Source organism: Hippoglossus stenolepis, chromosome 10 (assembly GCF_022539355.2).
Source record: "Hippoglossus stenolepis isolate QCI-W04-F060 chromosome 10, HSTE1.2, whole genome shotgun sequence".
Taxonomy (NCBI): domain Eukaryota; kingdom Metazoa; phylum Chordata; class Actinopteri; order Pleuronectiformes; family Pleuronectidae; genus Hippoglossus; species Hippoglossus stenolepis.
The window spans coordinates 10,380,794-10,400,796 of record NC_061492.1 but is presented as its reverse complement, the minus strand read 5'-3'; the positions used below and the strand labels follow the sequence as shown (position 1 = coordinate 10,400,796).

The following is a 20,003-nucleotide window of genomic DNA, read 5'->3' as shown; positions in this document are numbered from 1 at the left end:
AATTGGTAATAGTCAAGGTTATGGATAAGCTTTGGATTAAACCGTCCACAATATGTGGAAGTTGATGCAAAGTTCTAATAAAAATAGTTTTGGACATTTTGGGAAAGTGAGGACACTTGTGGTCGGTCCTCACTATCTGACCGACTTTCAATTGGCTGTTTGAAGACTTGACTTTGGAGTAAGAATTAGGTTTGTTTGTGTGTGCAGGGTTAGGACCAGGCATTTATTTGTGATGGTTGAGGTTAGGATAAGGATCTAGGGAATGCATTATGTGTCTGTGTGTGTGTGTTTGTGTGGACCACAGACACTAAGTGAGGACATTTTGGCTGGTCCTCACTTCCTCAACGGGCTGTTTGAGGGTTAAGACCCTGACAACTTGCTTTTTTGTTTGGGTTCAAATTAGTTTTGGTTAAGGTTGGGGGACGATACATCCAAACACCCGCAGGTCTTCAGTAGGCGCAGGCACAGATCTATATTTGACACCCTGTTACGTAGAGACCACTGGGGTTAGGTTTTGGGTTAGTGGACAAGGCAATGGGTTAGGATGTAGAATTAAAAAGTGAAAAATGAAAATGAATGGGTTCATATACAATCTGTCAGGTTTAGGATACGAGTTCTAAGAGTTCAGGTTGGGCATTCCGTTGCGATGGTTAAAGTTAGGATGAGGGGCTGGGGAATGCATTATGCCAAAAGCTGTCCTCACTAAGATAGAAGTACAACAATGTGTGTGTGTGTGTGTGTGTGTGTGTGTGTGTGTGTGTGTGTGTGTGTGTGTGTGTGTGTGTGTGTGTGTGTGTGTGTGTGTGTGTGTGTGTGTGTGTGTGTGTGTGTGTGTGTGTGTGTGTGTGTGTGTGTGTCTGTGCCCTCCTCTCTTTCATTGTCACTTCTCATTTCTATGCAGACTCCAGAGAATCTGCAGTGTGGTCGCCATGGTAATGCAGAAAGCCTCATTCACAGACTGAGCTGAAGGAGAGGAATTTCAATGGATGAGGTGATGTTGTCAAGGCGCAGAACTGCTGTGAGGCTTATCCACTCGATAAGCAAAAACTTGTGTGAGAGATGAAAACACCCATTTCAAAGACTGATTCGGGGCTTTTGCACAAAACACAACTGTAAAGCTAATGTATCATTAGTTTAGATGTGTGTAAACTCTTTGCTCCCTCTGCTTGGCTGAGGCTCCAAAGCTCCTTCTGCTGCCTTTTCATCTCATGAAAAGGAATTTTTCATTCAGCGAGGATTTCGTCAGTCCCTCCTCCTCGCCGACCTTCTCCAGAAATCATCTGACAAAGTGAAAGCAAAGAGAGGGGGGGGAGGGGGGGGGGCAAACCTGCGAGAGCTGCGTGTAGGACATAACTCCTGCATGCCGAGCATTGTCAAGCCTGTCACAATGCAAAGAGAAGAGTATCACTGAACTTAGCCTCAGGGGAGAGCGGCGATACGATACACTATGAAGTGCAGATGGGTGGTTTTCACAAGCAGCATCAAATACACTGGCTCCCTTTGGTCGTGCACCACAAAACCAAAGCTGCATTAGCTGCATAAAAGGAGAAATTAGTCCCAGCTCTTCAGACAACTTGAGGTCATTTTAAACACATTCAGCCAAAAAACATAAAACTGCACTTTGTGGTGAACGGGTTTTTTCTGTTCTCTGAAACTGCTTATTACTGCCACTCAGTGAATAGAGCAGAATGGACGTCGCATCTGAACTTTGTGCACGCTCACACTGCTGCTGTGTTTACGTTCACAGAGACGGACAAACTCCTTTTTGTGCCACACTTAGCAAATAACTCCAGACCCACTGAAAAGGCTTCAAATGTGACCCTCTGAAAGCACAAAGTGAAAATTCGCTGGGGATGAAACAAAGGCCTCTCACGACTGCAAGTATTCCACATGTAATGTAAAACTCCCTGCAGAGGAAACAAACTCTCTACCCTATTAATCATTAAGAAAAGATCTCTACTCCCATAAGGAAGTGAGGAGCACGCGACAAACGCCAAACAGTCCAGAGCCACGTAAATAGGCTCGGTGACCCAGTTTCCCAGGGCCTCATTCCTTATTGTTTCTGTTGTCTGCCTGCATACAAAAGAACGTCAGTGAGAGGAGGAGAAAAGTGAAGACAAGTTTGCACAGATAAATGTCGGTATATATCATTGTTTTGTGTGTGCAACATATGTGAACTCATTTTGCACACATTCATTTTTTTTTTTTTGTGGGCCTGCATGTCAGAGCTGATGTAATGCAGAAGCTCGCCATGTCCCAACAATACCCTCCTTCAGTTTCCTTTGCAGCCCCCTAGTTAAAGAAGCAGAGCCTTTGTGCGTCTGCCAGCCTTCTGGCTCGGGCCCTGCTGTAAAACTGAGCAAACCGGTCTGCTCGAGCAGTGAACTAAACATATAGTGGAGAGCACACGTCCGAGGACAGGGAGGGAGGGAGGGAGGGAGAGTGGAGAGGAGGAATGGGGGGAACTGACAGAGGAAAATAGTTTTGGAAGGTGGAGGGGAGAGTGGGAGGGTGGAGAGGACAAAGGTGGAAGGACAGAGAGAGAGGAGAAAGAGATAGACACTTTATTGTCTCAAACACAGTGGAGTGACTCACTTAATGTCTTCCCTCCTCGCCGCCACCCCTTTCCTTCCTAAACACCACACGCTGCACCTTTTCACTTGTCACTTACATCAACACACTGTCTCCCGCCTCTGAGCCTTTTCATTTTCTTTCTGTCTTTATGCCACGAACATGGTCTTTTGTCTTCCTTCACCTCATATTTTAGAGCAAACTCTCCTGCTCAGCCGGTGAGCGGTGACGTTTTTGGCTCTCGGTAGAAGTGAGGTTTACACCAAATGCACCATCTCTCTTCTGACGCACACAGCCACACAGAGGCCGTACACCGACATCTTCCAGTAAAGATTAGGCTGCCAGGATTTCCTCGCTGCTTCCCAGCAGCACAGACGAGTAGCACAAGGTCCGCTCAGAAAGAAAAAAAAGTACTTCCCTCCTCTCCCTCACCACTGTGCATGTTGACTCAGCTCCACTAGTTCTGCTATCAATTTACTACCCTTGTCAAGCCATGAGGCCCTGGCTTACCGTAACAACCCCCTCTCCTGGTTCGACACGGATGACTGAAAATGGGAGGACTGGAGGGAGAAGGAGAGATAGAGAGAGGGGGTTTGATTTATTGTTGAACACCGGACTTCCCACTGGAATAGGCATATGAAGTGTCTCGGGTTAGGGCCTCTATAGAAAACCACTGACCCCGGGAACCCTCAACCACTGCACCAAGGATACTTCCTGGGAAACACCTGTGATGTCAAAAGGAGCTGTGACATTTTATTGACAGCTTGTTCTTGAGAAAAATACTTCAACCCTGACTCGCTGACAGAGCAGCATCAGACCTGTGTCCTGCATGCAGTGGTGGAGGAAGTACATCCTACTTTGACTCTAATACAAGTACAAATAAATAGACTGGCATGTATTCAAGTAAAGGTACACGTACCACATCAACTTTTCTACTTGAGTAAAAGTAAGTAAATTGCTGCCTTTAAATACATTAAAATTATTAAAAGTACTTGCTGAGTTTAGCTTACTACATCATATTTACCTACTATACATTATTTTTAATACTGGAATAATACAGACTCTGACATATTAATAAAATAATGCTGCAGATGATGCTACTGAAAACACATTGTCATATTAATGACCGAGTCTCTGCAGTGGCCTCTTCATCCATCGATTTTATGTTTCTTCTTCACCTGTGCTGCTGGAGGCGGGCTCTAAAGTTACCCGCCTGCTCTCATTGGACCAAATCCATTCCCCTTATTGATATGTTTTTAAAATATATAGAAACAATGTGAACTTGTGCCACAACACATTGTAAAAATGGAAAGTAAGCAAAGTAGGGGAGTAGAAAGTACAGATATTTGCTGATACATATCAAATGAGACTCTGATTGTAAAGCTGCCACTTCATTTAGCTCCAAAACGTTTTTTAAATGTGGTGTGTATTTTTAAGGTTTTTAATTGAATATTTATTTATCAATTTATAACCTACATTTTACATTTTAAACCTGAGTATTAAATCTAAGTAATTTAAGCTAAATATAAAATCTAAATCTAATTGTTAAATATAAATGTTGAATCAGAATGTTTAATATCAATGTTAAATATAAATGTTAAAGCAGGATGTTAAATGTAAATCCAGGCGTAAAAGTTAAAAATACCCCAAATAAGTCTACATGAGTAAAGTACAAATACATGAAAAATGTGCTTGAGTACAGTAATTTCAGTAAATGTACTTTGTTACATCCCACCACTGCTGCGTAGATACATTTTGCTTGCTTGCTTGGTCTCAGCTGACAACATACCTGCCCATCAACCCCACCCTGAGACAGACATCTCCTACAGCGCGTCAACACAGTTGGTATAGCAACTAAACGTTTTCCAGACTGGTGACAGTCAAACTTGTTTGTGATTCATTGTTCATAATAAATCCAACATTACGTAGGATTCACAATCAGTTAAAGTCATACTTTCCTGGAACTTTTCCTCCCACCTGCTGAATCTATCAATATCTATTGGTAGCACATAAAAAAGCTTCTCAACCTCCCAGACGAATAAAAGAAGTGCATACATTTTGTGCAAACACAGTCTGTTCAGACATCTATAATCAAATATTGTGGCAGTCTGTCGGTTCAAGACATTCTGTACCTGTTAACGAGTTTGCGTGTTGCCTTAAACACACCAACTATTGTCACGAAATCGTTTCCACCCTTAGTAAAAGCTATAGGAGCTCTCTGTGTGCTGCGGCCTTCAACAATGACATGCAATGTTCTGACCACTGCTCATGGACGAGCTGTCACCTTATTTTATGTGAAGGCCGAACACAGGGAGGCATTTTCCCTTTTTGCCAAAGTCAGCGTTCAGCTACAACGATAATTACTTCAGTTTCTTGTTGTCACAGCAGTTGGTCTGAAGGTGTGATGAAACAGAACTGATCTGTTGTTTAGACAGAATTAAAAAGCACCCAGTCACAGGCTACGTGTGTGTGCGTGTGTGTGTGTGTGTGTGTGTGCGTGCGTGTGTGTGCGTGTGGTATTCCAGCTTTACGACATCTTGTTAAACACATGAGCTGTTGTGCGCAACATCTGTTTATAGACACTTAAGGCTAATACACACCTGATGTTCAGAAGCAGATGCCTGAGTTTGCATGTAGAACTGGTGCAGATGAGCATGAGGAGTTTATTTCACTTGCACAAGCTGAAGTGTCTCCTTTTCTCACTCAACAGCCATTGACAATATTTGAAATCAGTGCTGAACGTTTAATACATTTGCATGAAGGACTAGGCAAACAAAGAGTTTTTGAAAGTTCCTTAGGGAAAAGAGACATGAGCTCCAAAAAATTACGAAAAATGCATCTCATCAGAACTGTCTTTTGGCCGTGTAATCAATGATACAGGCCGATCTTGAGGGAACGCTAAAGGCAAATCTGATTGGCTACTGGCTTGTATAGCAGTACTATGAAGGCCATGGGACATTACAAGGTGTATTTTATATTTCAATATGTGAATATGATGCATATTTTACATTTTAATGTGTGACTACGAAGTGTGTTGTAGGATTTCTTAAATGGAATACTATTTGTAATTTTTATAATTTAATGTCTGATTATGACATTTTTTATATATTATGTTATGACATATACTTTATATTTTTGTGTGACGTGTATTTTATATTTTAAGGGTATTTCCATTGATTTGCTTTTTTTAACCTATGTAAAGTGTAGCATTGTTCAAAGGGCGATATAAATAAAAAGTTTTATTATTATTACCAAAGAGAGGTCAGCGAACCCTGCTCCTTCATCTTCACCTTTTATTTCAAGAGACTGATTTCAAAGATTTAAAAACAGAAATGCAAACCTATACACACATTTTCTTTATATTGACTAGTGCTTTATTTCCTTAAACATGTCCTTCGTTGACACACATTCCACGGTGACCCCCTGAACCTTGACCCTGTGACCCCTGCCCTTTGTGAGCTTGTTTCCAAAGCAACCAACTCACAAAGAATGATAGCTGGCTTTTGTCCACTTGTCCGAACGTGTTAATGACTCCCTCCGTGTCATTGTCGCTCTTCGTGTCAACGCATTCTCCCTCCTGAGGGAAAGTCAATTCTTATTAGATCAGCGTCGTCAGTGGTCGTTCCCTCGCTGCTTTTACACAGAAAAAATATTTTCATTTGAGCCGGGGTGATTCACTTAGGCCTTAATATTGATTAATATTGATTTTCAGGGTCAGGTCAAACTGGCTTGGATAACCATTCTACCATTTATTGATGTGAGGATAGAGCCACTACAGTTTTGTCTAAATTACAACAGAAACTTGAAGGTTCTTGACTTAAAAAGTGATCAAAATAAAAAACAGGGCACAATTCAAGGTGTAAACCATGGCTTCAATTTATTTATTATTATTTCAAACAGACCACACAATATTATAAAATATTAAGTGCTGCATGTCATACAAAAACAGTTGTGGCCTCTGCAGAAAGGCCAGTATCAACATCCAAATACAAATTCAGGGAAAAAAATAGGTATAAATACAAAAAGAACTTATGTACAAATACCAGAAAAATAATGTTCATTGAAAAAAAACACCCTACAAATTCTGAATTTACATTCTCTAACCTACATTTGTAAAACCACACACACACGAAACACACTGTAAACACCCACTTCCCAAACTATCAAATACACACACAAGCACACGTTTTTCAAGTTTTGTTAGGACAGGACAGTTAGCTTATCTCTGCGACGTAGAGGGAAAGCCAAAAATGCATCGGCGTGAAATTCAAATTTCTTTAACAGGTAAAAGTCACAGCTGCTCTTCTGGTTCTGGTGCACTATTTAAAAAGGGGCTGCACCAAAACACGAGGGGGGAAAAAATTCAAAGGCCTGAAATCCAAACAGTTAAATTCCTCATGGTCTCTGCTTCTATTTAATCAACAAACTCCATTTCAGAACAAATGGAGACGAAAGAAATTGCTCATCTAATGAAACCTTAATTACATAAATTAACCAACCTTCCATCACATCTGCAACACAGATGCTATATTTCATTCTTTTGGGTTATTTCCTCAGAAATACAACAGTAGTTTGACACCACTTCATAAAAAAACACGCATCGGTTAAAATCAGCTATTTCACAGGAGCAACTGGATTTGAAACAATGCTGCCGAACCTACGACGGAAGCGTGTGATTAGCACCAATTCATCGCTCACAATCTCCGGCTCCGAGTCCAGAACCGGCCTCCGCAGCCTGTGAGGTTTGGCACACGATGCGAACACCAAACAGGTGACAAGGCCTGACAAAAAGCTTGAGGCAGTAGAAGAGCGAACTTGATTAGACAGACCCAACATTTCAAATCAGCTGCTCGTCCAATATCTACGCTCAGATTTCACGGGACAGTACATACGAGCTGTAGATGCCAGTGGATCTACGAGGACATGTCATTCACAGTTTCATTTGATGCAGGTTGAAGATACTAGGACCCTGTGTGAGGTTCTTGGTGGCTTTAGCTTACTCTCATCCACTTTGATTGAATCCTGGAAAAGCTGCACGGCAGTTAAAGCTGACTTAATACAAGGCTGCCCCCTATGGGCCAAAGAGTGGCACAATTATTTAGACTTTGGAAACAAGGAAGAAAAGCACATTTCCTGAGTTGTCACACTGTAAACACCGGCTTGGCACCCAAACGTCTACCAGATCTTTTGCTGGTAAGATGCATAGTAACTCACAGATTTGTGTGAGACTACAAATGTTTTATCTTTGCAGCACAATGTGAAAAAGTCCCTGCTTTTTAAACAGTGTTTCTTTACGGTCGGAGATGACACACACACACACACACACACACACACACATCAGTGCCAATCTCAGTCTCAAACTTCCTCCCAGACTGAGAGATTTTTTACAACAATATGTACAATTGGGATTTTTAATTAATTAACATTGACATAGGGTTTAAATCACCCTTTGGAATCACTGACATTAAAACAGGCATGGCAAAAAAGAGAGATGGCTTCATAGTGTAATATTTCCTACTTTGAGAAGGCATTCGATTAAATATTCCCCCCCTCCTCTGCCTACATTTCTTTCCCCCCCTTCCTTCATTGATACCTCAGCTCTTCAACAGATCCCCGAGGTCGTAGGTGTCAAAGAAATCAGACACTCCCTCGCCATCGTCCAGGCTCCAGAGGTAATCGTCGTGGTCCAAGGGTGGCGAGAAACTGACAAAGGGCGTGTTGGGATCTGGGGCGAACGAGGTGCCGGGGAGCTGGTCCTCGGTGATCTGCAGCAGGCTGGGGGGCAAACCCAACAGCCTCTCTACGTCCAGCAGAGAGGAAGTGGAGGCTGAAGCCGAGGAGGCGGCGGGAACTGCAGCTGTCGACAGGTTGGCTGTTTTATAGGAGAGGACAGAGAAGAGGAGAGATTCCAGTTTAATTTGATCTGTGGGTTCTTACTGAACTAAGCTGAACTTAGCACAACATAAACCTCTGGATTGTTGCTTTAACTTTTCTTTTTAAGTTCAAAACCTTTCGAAAACTCCACCCTTGCGATTTGTTTTTATTTTTGTGTATAAATTAACCTATTTTGCTATATAAATAAAGTTTAAATAAAGTTTGGACTAGTTGATTTACTACCCATCTTAATGGAATAGTTCAACATTTCTACAAAAAGTTGCTTGGTAGGTTTGAGTGTTAGGGGTTCTGCAAAGTATATATTTGAACTAGCTGTTCACTGCTACTTCCACTCTTCATCTTGAGCGCATCTAATTACCTCCTGGCTAATGCATGACCTTCTTATCTTCTGCAAGAAATTAAACAAGTGCATTTTGCAAGATGATAAAATGTTATTTTAATCTTTAAAGCACATAAAGCTTATAAATTTACACCTAAAATAATGCAGTTTGTGGTAAAGTCTGAATCCACAGCACAGTACGTATCTGAAACCCCATCTTACATTCAACAGGCTCCTCCTTGATGCTGTAACTTGTTTGTGCCATCGGTGTTGCAGCTGGAGGACCGAGCGGCAGAGGAAACTCCTCCTTGGGGGTGACAAGGCTCTTAACGGGGCTGGCATCTTCTAGACCCTCCTCCGGACACAGGTAGACTTCGATGGGGCCGTTTTTACTCTTTAAGTAGATCTGTAATGACCCCTGCTGTGGGGAGAGAAGGACACAGAAACAGAGTACTGTCAGTCACTAGTTACTGTTTCCTTGACAAACTAATTTGCCAAAAGATTTAACCTCCATCTGACAGCAATATTGACACATGATAAAAATGTACATGGGAGAGCAGTGGTCTATAAAGGCTCAATTCACACAACTACATTTAATTTTTAAATCACTGATGCTACGTCTTCACCTGGTGTCCAGACTTCTCCAGAGTTTTGGAGCACCTAAAGCTGTTCTTTAACTTCGGTGCTGACGGGCATAAACTAACCTCGTTGTAGGTCCTAAAATAGAAAACCCTGCTCTTCTTACTTTTCACCGTTGCTGTGTTTCTTATTTGTTGCATTATCTGTAAATAAGCAACCAACTGCTTTCGGTTTACACCGGCACGCACACGCCATGAATGCATGAATCTACATGTTTCAGTATGGACAGCAATTACTTGCGATACTGGACTAGAACGCATGTCTTGACAGAGATCGTTTACATTTTAAAACTAAGACGTTAAAATGTGGATGTAGCCTGAAACAGGCGAGATGGAGGAAACAGGAACACAGTGTAAAATGAATACAAAGATGCTCTCTCACCCCTGCTGTGTCTGGCACCTCCAGCTTGGTCTCAGCCGGGGCCTTGACAGCGATGACCGTCTGGTCTCGGAGACTGCCGATGGAGCGGATGTCCTGGTACGTCACGTACCCTAGCGTGCCGTGTGGGGTCAAGGGTAACAACAGCAGCAGCAGCAGCAGGTATCAAGCGGATATTTTTATGTATAAGCAAACACAGACGAGTTGCAATAGAAATGTAGTGAAACACAAAGATGCATGTGAAGGATATCTCTGATTGTCTTTATATTCAGTGAGCTGTTTGAGCTGCGTGGTGCTGGACTGGATGAGCTCGTCCAGAGACCGCTCCGCCCTCTCCAGGTCTCCCAGCTCTTTCCTCAGGGCACACGCCTTCTCTCCTCCGCCTGCACCGCCTTCAAATACGTCTCCAACCCTGCAACATCACACAGTTTACATCCACATTATCTATACTGCTTTTTCTTTGTAGGAACGTGGGGGGAGACGGAGCCAATCCCAGCACAAAGCATATAAAGAGACAAAAAACAGAAACCAGTGAGGATTTGATGGCATTAAAATAAGTGAGGTAGCTGTCGTAACGACTCAAAAACAAGGGCAGAGAGTGTAATGGGTAGTAAGCATTCCACATGGTGGAGACTCTATTGTAGTGTCTAGCTAAAGCCACTAGGGGGCTGATAAGCTAAGTGTGAGCAGGAATACATACAGTTGAGTTGAGTTGCAGTTACAACTGTGAACTGTAGTTTTATTTGTCAGAGTGGTTGATTCAACTATTTCAAATATTTATAAAATTTAGACGTTGATGGATATATTAAAAGAGCCAATCAGACTACAGAAAGTAAATGCATTTTAATTTCTGGTCTTTTCTCTACACGTCTTTTATTAGCTGCAATTCCAAAACTAAATCTCTGTTGATTTATTTCTACTCACAGCCACTGGATGTTATTCTTTGATTTCTTTCTGATCAGCTGCACTCCCTCCAGGACGTTGGTGATGTCATAGATGCGTCTCTTCTGGACCTCCAGAACCTCGGTGGCCCAGTTCAGGTCAAGAACTCCATCGGGAGACTCCGCGATCAGACCCACAAACTTCTTGGTCAGCAGGCCCAGGGAGGTGTCGTACCGCGTCCGCTCACCTGGAGACTTTGGAGCTGAGACGCAAACAAAAGGCACATTAGGAGACGGACCAGAAGAGAGATTTAACCCTCCAGTGAAGGTGCTCAGTTCTTCACAGGTTATCTACAGGGTAATAACTTAATAACTTCCTAATAAATAATCCAATCAATGTTTAAGACTTGTCAAAATGTGTTTCAGACATTTTTTCTCCTAAAATATGGATTTTGGATTAAAGACTTTTTAAGATACCCTAAGTAATACATATATTAAACAGAGCCAGGTTGGCCATTGTTAGCAATACTAGTTAGTAACGTGCATTACGCAATATTTTATGCATTTGGATACTGTAACAATTTGTGGACAGAGAGAAGTTGGACAGTTCTTTGTGTATGACTGATCCGATGAGACAGAAGTGCTGATAAACAGGACATTACTCCTCCCTTGTATACTCACTTCTTGGACTTGGTATCCTGGCTGTGATGCTGCCTTTGCCTTTTGGCGTGCGGAACTCTGGGAGGTAAAGAGGGTCCTCGAGATCCAGCTTCCTTTTAGCCTAGAGAGCAGAAAACGTATATATTATTCATTATAAAGAACTGGAACATTTAAAAGCAAAGATGGTTTATGTTTTTACTAAGATGTTACCATTTAGTCACCAAAAAAAAACAAAACATGCAAAGTGTGAATAATGTTCCTCATTTGACTTCCTTCCCGGTCTGACTATTACTGGAAACAATCTGTCGTCCTAGCGACTTAACAAATGTCACAGACTTTACACAATGGCAGATCAAAGTTAAGTTGCTAAAAAAATGTGCAGGGCAAGTCCAGGCCATCAATGTTGGTGAAAAGTGCTAAATAGGGGCGGGGGGGGGGGTTGCTGAAAAGTGCTATGTCGTAAATGTGACAACGGCCCTCAAGTGCAGAAACAAAGCACCCCCATCACACTTTCCCAAGCACTTCAAGAGGGCCAGATCTCCTGTGAGTGTGTGTGGGTGCGTGAACAGAGTAGAAGGGGAAGAAGGGTGAGGGGATCAGCTCTCTCTCTCGACCCACTGCCTGCAAAACGCCAGGAAATCCCTGGAATCACTCAATGACCTCTCCTCCCCCTTTAAAGCCTCCCTACGTCCCCTTTCTTCTACGACTAAACACACACAAGCTCTCCACATATACACAAGCAGCCGCACACACACACACACACACACACACACACAAATTGTGTAATGCATCATGCATTCAGTTTCAACCTGAAAATATCCACGTGAACTTTGGGCCCCATAAGAAACTAGATATCTTCATGCGGCCATTCTTCTTCATGGCAAAAGTGAAAGTCACAAGAACACAGGCCCCCTGATAGAATGACGAAATGACCAACTGTCTGAAAAGTGACATCTTGTGCAAAGTCACGACCTCCTGACGTGCCGAATTCCTGCCAGAGACCTAAGTAATGGCAGCACATGTTCACGGTGTGTGAGAGGTTTCGGTTCATCAGTGGTCATTCCCCTCTTTATGCAGGGCGCCCACACAAAACCTAATTTTGTGTAATGTGCAGCATCTGGTTCGGGGACCTCACCTTCTCCTCCGTGTCTCATGGCAAACACAACATTAATCCCTTTTTTTGTCGCTGTGCGTAAGAAGCCAGTGAGCCGCTTTGGCTAATAGGCAATTCTACGGAGAAGGGAAAAGTGGCGAATTGAGCGCAACATGTGTGGATGTGCCTGTGCGAGTGTGGGGGATAATAAAGGCTGCCTTTGTCCCAGTTTGCTCACTGACACGTCCACCTGTTGACTGGCGACATCTGGAGCAGCACAGCAAGTGCATGTGCTGTGCTGTCGGCGGGGAGGCTTTTAATGCCCAAAGCGTTCAGGCAGCCATATGCACAGACACTTCAGGGACATGGACCCCTACCTGTAACAAAATGGCAGCTGTAAGCACTTGTTCAGGTTTTTTGTGGGATTAAAAGTTGTGTCTTTGTTGGCTCAGGGTCTTGGCTGTCACACACCAGAGGAATCAGATACTGGTTGGAGGGTCTACAAGCTGTGACAGCTGTCGCTGACACACAGAGAGGATCTGTGTGGTTTTCCCTTCACTGCTCAGTCTCTCAAAGCCTCCCTTACAATAATTCAGCAAACCTCTCATAAAATAACCACAAAACCTACAGATCGAGCTGCACCAAATCTATGTTTCAGGCTGTTTAGGTCTTACACATTATAAGTCACGGCCACAGGCAACGCTGACACGTCATAAGAGGGAACCAACGGTTTCACCCTGCAGCTGTATGGGTTAAGGCGGGGGCTCGGGTGCTCCCTTTTTGCATGAGGGATTTCACCGTTGAGTCAACCATGTTACGCAAACACTGCTTTATTTAGTTTTTTTTGTTGGTTTGTTTGATTGAATTCAAGATTATGCAAAAAATACTGGACAGAGTAACAAAAGATTTGGGTCGGGGGGGGGCAGATGTGGACTCGGATAACTTTTTTCAACATTGTGAGATAGATTTTACAATATTATTAATTAATAAATGTGGCGTATTTAGGGAACTGAATTCTAAAGATGTGTGAAATTCGATGCAGCTTGATCGAATTCAAGGGGACTGGTTGGGCCTAGTTAAAATCCGTAGTATATGGCTGAGTACATGGGCAGGTTTCATGACACAAACACGTCTCTTCAGCTGCTTTCAGACATGCACTGAACTCTGCAGATCAGAAGAGGTGCATGTGTGAACGAAAATGTCCAAGGCTGCGGATTATCTGCAGACTTTCTACACCTGGCCTCCTAGTATAAAGTATTTCGATTTTACCCACAGGTCATGTCTGAAAATAGCTAGAGTGTGTATACGTCATTTCCAAACATCTGTTTTTGCCTATCCAGACTAAAACACTGCAGCATTTCTAAATTTCACCATTTTAGTGGCTCAAAAAGTAGTAGTAGTGTGGACCTATGGATATTCATAGCAGAGTTGATGAGTTTTTAAACGAGCACGTAGTAGTTTGGATGTAGCCTTTAACAGAAAACTGGATATCGCAGCATGTTGCTCAATTTCAATCTGTTCCCAAGTTGATATTTTGCAGAAAACCACTCTTTTCAGCCAACTGCTGTGAGAAGAAAACCGAAAAGGCCAGAGTCAACTGCCCTGCTATTAACTCTTTATCTCAAAAGCTACCAGTATCACTCCCCTCACGCTTGCTACAAGCTCACCCTGCCTGCCTTCCCAGTTACACCCTGTCTGTTGCACATTCTTTGGCTGATTCCTGCCATCGTGGTGAAATGTCAACTGTGGTGTTTCGCACAGAGTCAATGAGTCACGTGGAGGACCTCTGCCGCCAGGCCTCTTCTGCAAACCCAACAAACCACGTCAGTTGAGCTGCTGGTGCGTGGGACTCAGATTCCAGCCAAGCCAAAGGCAAGTTACAGTACGCCTGCAAGTATCCACTCCTCCGTAAACAAATCCCTCACCACCACACCCATGGGTAGTCAAAAGACAAACAATGGCTGAATTGCTGATGAAATTGTCAATGTGTCCCTCAAGAGGAAAAAAAACTGAAGGGTGGATCTGCCCATTTGGGTGGCTGGTAGAGAGGTGGGGTGGGGGGGGAGTAGGGCTGCTTTGAAATGTAAAACTCCTCCTGCTGTGGACATTATGCTTCAGGGCCACTGCTAGGGGCTAAAAAAAGGGGAATGAGATGGAATAGAGAGAGAGAGATTTAGTTTGAGTGCATACAGTTGGCAACGTGGCCAATGTCACATGCAGGTGGCATCAGTCTGAATGGAGGCTCACTACATGGGGTCCAAGAGGAATGGAACCAGAAGTACTCCTCCTTACTTTTGTTGAGGGTTAAGGACAGAGGATGTCACACCTTGTTAAGCCCTTTGGGACAAATTGTGCTTTCTGAATATATAATATACAAATAAAATTTAGCAGATTGATTGAAGTTGATTCAAGAGTCAAGAGACCACTGGAAGGTATAAAGCCTCTTTTCAACTGGTCGTAAAACCCACTCACCTCTGGCTTTTGTCTGCAATGGGAATTAATAAAATCGGCATTCCTTCCCTTATCAAATGACTTTGCAATAGACACAGGTTTGTATTGGCTGCAGATCATTAGACAGTGATGTAAAACGTGACATCGGGCTAAAACCGCTAATTTGACAAGACAGCGAGGGCAGAGAGCGACCCAGTTGTCAGTTTGTGATGCTGAGCATGATGCACCAGTGGAAAATATAAAGAGGCTAACTCCTCTACTGGTAATAGACAGTAATCATAGTTTTAGTGGGTTTACCAGAGTTTAAAAAACTAGCATTTACCCTCTACTCTTGTTGTAAAAGAGGTAAAAGAAACAGCAGAGAAGAGCTGTGTGTCACTACCAAGTCGCAGAAGGAGTAATTCATGAAGTTGATATTAATGCAGTTTTGCAGATTGTGCACATTCCATGAAAATCTGGAAACATGCATGTGACATGAGCAGGGAATAAGTGTGACATTGTTTTGTGGTGGCCGACATTATGCCGATGGCAAACATCTTCTGTCCTATCTGGTATTTGACCGTCGTAAAACCCTACTCGCTGTATGTGAAAGAGGAATTCTGCAGTCCCACAGAGCATTTAGGAAGAGTTTGATGTAGGAGGAACAATCGGAGACAGAAGCAGCGTCCCTGGACTTTGGAGGGAGACCCGAGGCCTGTAACACATTTACATCACTATCAAGCTGAGAGGTAACAGTCACAACTATCGACTGTTTACACAAGCTAGTTAAAACTCACATAGCGACCAATGATACATTGCTTTTTTTACTACAGCTAGGTAAGGTAATAAGTAAAGGTTTCATCTCTGCAGCTTAAGTCCAACATTTTTCTTGAGGGTTTTCAAAAGAACATGTCCCATGAGGAAGCTTTTGAAGTAAAAAAAAAAGTAATATTGTCCTAAATCACAATTTGTCTCATAAGGACATCCTCTCATGCCCTTTAGCAAGAGTAAGGATTACTTGTGGGGACACACATGACTGTTCTATAGGCTTGTGTTGTTTGTTTGAGCCGAGCATCCTGTGGTGAAGTGTAAACTGAAAAGACAGTGGTTATTATGTTGTTTAAGCTGAAGGAAGTGAGATGCACATGAAGCGGCAACACTTCCTGTAAACATAAGACCCATGATTGAGCATGAGCTTATGCTGCTGTGTCAGCAAGCACACACACACACACAAGTTAAAACCAACTCTGGCTGATCAGTGTATATCATATATATCTAATGTATTTAGCATGCTAGCTGTCCATAGTCAGTTATTTGTCTCTTTTATTTATACAATAAAACAACCTAGTTTGACAAATTAGTGAAGAAGCATGGTATCACTGGAGTTGTCACATATTAAAGTTTTATTCATTTAATGCAGCAAATGACAGTTATTAATCGTGATCCGTTACGAGTGACCAATACGAACAGTGGAAGGAAACAACAGCAGACGGGCTAACTGGCTAGCAGTGTGGTTTTACTTTTTTACTTTGTTACTCAGGTAAAGAGGATATGAAACGATCCAACACAGAAAGATACCTTGAATAAAATTGAGAATTTCTCTGGTTTGAACATTGTTGGAAAAAAATTGGATAATATAAGTACAAAGGTCAACATAATATATAGCATAGGTCTAGTTGTTATTAGACATTTGTTACATATCATATCAAAATTAAACGTATGAGCCTATTATCTACTCATCACATAATTTGTCTGAAATATATTAAAAGTTTATAGTATTTTCCCTCTAAAAAATTAAGAAATAACCTCATTTACTGAAATGTGCTGAGGAAGTTTCATAACTCTGGAACTTTCGAAACCAGCTTTGTAATTTCCCTCGTTCTCATCCCAGCTAAACTCTCATTTTAGTGGCGCGCTAGTTGAACCAGGCCTCAGATAAAGTGACCACGACAAACCCAAAGTCAGTCATGTATCTACTGAATGCACGGTGGAGGGGAAGAATGGACCAACCCAGTTATCAGGGTGAAAACACACTCAGCACTCTGGCTTCTTATCTGCCGCTTGTCAACATCTTCATCTGCATAATAAACCCTGCTCAGGCCACGTCCATGACACTCTGCATTAGTCGGACAGCACATGAACGTCTTGGCGCTGGATTAAAAAGGGGAGAATATGGATGAACCAAACGCATCATTTGACCACGTGACAAGTATAAATCCACAAATACTCAGGCTACAGGCCGCTGAATCGTAATTCAGTTCACCTTGGCACACGATAAGCCAGGTGGCCGCCTATTTCTCACTTTACTTACATCCAACTAATCCTCTTGCTGGGTCGAGGGCCGGAGGTTAACAACATGAGATTTGGAGACCCTGCGCTCGCTCTAGCCCCTGACGTCTTTGGCTTCACTGCAATTGATGTGAATCTTAAAGACAGCAGGGACGGGTCAGAAAGGCGAGAGACCCGATATAACAAACAACAGCAGGTGTGGAGACACCAACGTGTTCGCAGAGTGTGATCCAATCATCTCAGATCATCAAGCTTTTCAAATAATCTCTCAGGAACAGGAAGCATACTGTCAAAACACGGGGGGGGGAGACACTTTTACGGTAGAATTTTTCTTCACCGTGTATGAGGCTAGTATTAACGTGCAATAACTTTCAGTTGCTAGGAGTGGTTTTCTTAACCCCACTTGTCGATGAAAATCTACTTGTCGTGACTCAGATTCAAATCCTGCTCACAGATGAGGAAGGAAAATTAATAATCGTCATCTATAACCAGTGACCGAACTGGCTAGCAGCATATTTTTCCTTCGCCTTAGGTCGTAATTGCCCCGGTAACAGGAGAGACGGGTTTGAACACAGTCAACAAAATATATATGTATACAAACAGCTCACATATATTTAAGTGTTCTTTCCACCCGAGCATACACACACACATCATCTCTCAGGGGAAACACACCAGTTGTCTGGTTGTGACCTCTGACCCTAACCTCCGTCCTACAGTGACCAAACAGGCTAACTGTTTAGCAGCGTGTTTTTCCTTCGCCGTACGTCGTAATTGCACCAGTAGCAACAGGAGAGACGGGAAAAGCCACAAGTGATTATGACGTGATTAAAAGGCGACCGAAACTAAACGTCCCGTCACCGAGAATAAAACTGGGGATTTCTCTGGGTTTAGAAACAGTCAACAAAATATATATACATGTGTTTTTTAAGAGTTCTTTCCACCTGAGCAGACACACACACACACACACACAGCAGTTGTCCGGTTGTGACCTCTGACCTTCACCTCCCTCCTACAGTGATATAAACAGGTTACACAGGTGCTGCGTTGCCTCGGTGACAGGTGCAGTCGCAGCAGCTGTCATGAAGGGTGGAAGCACAAAAAAAGCCGTCCCCAACAAGAGCGAGAGGGACGACTCGGGAACATCAGGCGATTCCCAGCTGCCAACACGATTCATAGAATAGAAATTAGTGTAAAGTTCTGAGCTTTACATTAGTGTCACCAGCTTGGTCACCCCCCCTCCCCAGCATTGTTTAATTGTGTGGCCCTGCTGCCTCGCCTGCTGTGGAGGGGGGGCCACTCGTCTTTTTCACAAGAGGAGGGCCCCCAAACACTACTCAACCCCCCACCTCCTCCCCAGACAGCCCCCAAAAAACCCATCTCTCACAGCGTCTGGTCTTGTGTGCAGCTACAGCTGGACTGCGGGAGAAGATGTCACACAACTTTACATGGCATGCAAAAGGCGAACTAGGGACACACACACACACTGACACACACACACACACTGACACACACTTTGAGCAGCAGCCACAGTGGCTCCTCTGTGTCTTATCGCGTCCACACATGGTTGAATATTGCCAAAACATGCATACCAATGGAAATCAAGAATTATTCCACCATCCCACACACACGCTCATGACACTGGAGCTATCACTCCATAATAAAGAGTGTGAGTGTGTAAATGCATCCCAGTGGTAGAGTGTGTGTTTGTGTAAATGCACCGCAGTGGTGGAGTGTGTGTTTGTGTAAATGCACCGCAGTGGTAAAGTGTGTGTTTGTGTGTAAATGCATCGCAGTGGTGGAGTGTGTGTTTGATTCCTCACCGGCAGCCGCCCGGAGGATGATCTGATGGGTTTAGCCTCTGGTCCGTGGGGGGTTGAGTACAGGCTGTGGGCTCTTTGTTCGGCCGCGGCCGTGTTGCAGATCTGGGTGAAGTATCCCACCGGCACCGTGCTCATCGGCGGGCTGGACAGTCCGGTGCTGAAGAACTCGGCCTTCACTGCTGCTCCGCTGGAGAACACCTTCATCTTGTGCTGGGAGCAGGGCAGACCCACCGCGGGACGACCCGCCGCTGCCGGAGAAACGCCTTTGGGCGTTCGCATCATATTTTCCACCGGAGTAAAGTAAAAAATATATACCGGATCGGTGGAGCTGAGGGGGAAGTAGCCTGAGATCAATGCTGCGGTAAATCGTTCTCTATTCCGGGCAAGCTGTGGGTTCTCTATGGAGATGTACTCGCACCCCTGCAGCTATAATAACAAATAAACCAGGAGCGACTCACACAGCGGAAACCAGCCTGTTAAATTCAGAAATGCACGATTTAAACATGCGATCCGGACCGTATCTACAGGAACAACCTGCTCGGTGCTGTTCTCCTTTGTCCGGCAACAAAGTGCATAAGAAACTCTCCGTGCAAGTCAATCAAAACGGTGCTCAAAATAAATAAACAAACTTGTTTTAAAGAGTCAGTATTTTGAGAAGTCCAGTACCGGAGGGTTCTCGTGCAGAGTTCTGGTGGTTCTGGTTCTGATTGGGACGCCCCCGCCTCTGCTGCAGAATCCGACCCGGTGTGTGCGTCCTGATCGTCCGGCTCGCAGCTCCTCTCGCTCCATACAAGAGGACAAGAGGTGGAGAGCGAGAAGCAGCTTTTTTTTTACCGCCAAACTTCGTCCCGCGAAATTTAGATCTCCCGCGGTTGGAGCTCGCCCCTGATTGGCTGTTGGCACGCTCGGCTTGTCACATTTGCATAAAACAGTTGTTCGGCACGAGGCTCGTCCTCTTAAAGGGACAGTAGCCCGAGTTTCTTTTATTGTCAGCAGCCTGGAGACAATAAGACAATAAGAGACTTGTC

At 43.6% G+C, this 20,003-nt stretch overlaps 1 protein-coding gene across 1 annotated transcript; it reads right to left on the bottom strand.

Moving 5' to 3' along the window:
• Positions 1-6,422: 6,422 nt before the first annotated feature.
• e2f2 (E2F transcription factor 2) lies at positions 6,423-19,763 on the bottom strand. Its single transcript, XM_035168850.2, has 7 exons — positions 18,976-19,763; positions 11,365-11,464; positions 10,727-10,946; positions 10,053-10,214; positions 9,806-9,920; positions 9,008-9,206; positions 6,423-8,443 (listed from the first exon to the last, which is right to left on the bottom strand). The coding sequence occupies exons 1-7, from the start codon at positions 19,255-19,257 to the stop codon at positions 8,166-8,168; spliced, it is 1,356 nt and encodes a 451-aa protein (XP_035024741.1). The 5' UTR covers positions 19,258-19,763; the 3' UTR covers positions 6,423-8,165.
• Positions 19,764-20,003: the final 240 nt, after the last annotated feature.

Excerpts from the sequence above, each read along its gene's own strand:
- e2f2 (XM_035168850.2), bottom strand. The coding sequence starts at position 19,257 with ATGATGCGAACGCCCAAAGGCGTTTCTCCGGCAGCGGCGGGTCGTCCC. Across the intron at positions 9,207-9,805 it reads AGGTGCCAGACACAGCAGGG|CAGGGGTCATTACAGATCTA; the intron begins GTGAGAGAGCAT and ends CTCTCCCCACAG. Across the intron at positions 8,444-9,007 it reads CAAGGAGGAGCCTGTTGAAT|CCAACCTGTCGACAGCTGCA; the intron begins GTAAGATGGGGT and ends CCTATAAAACAG.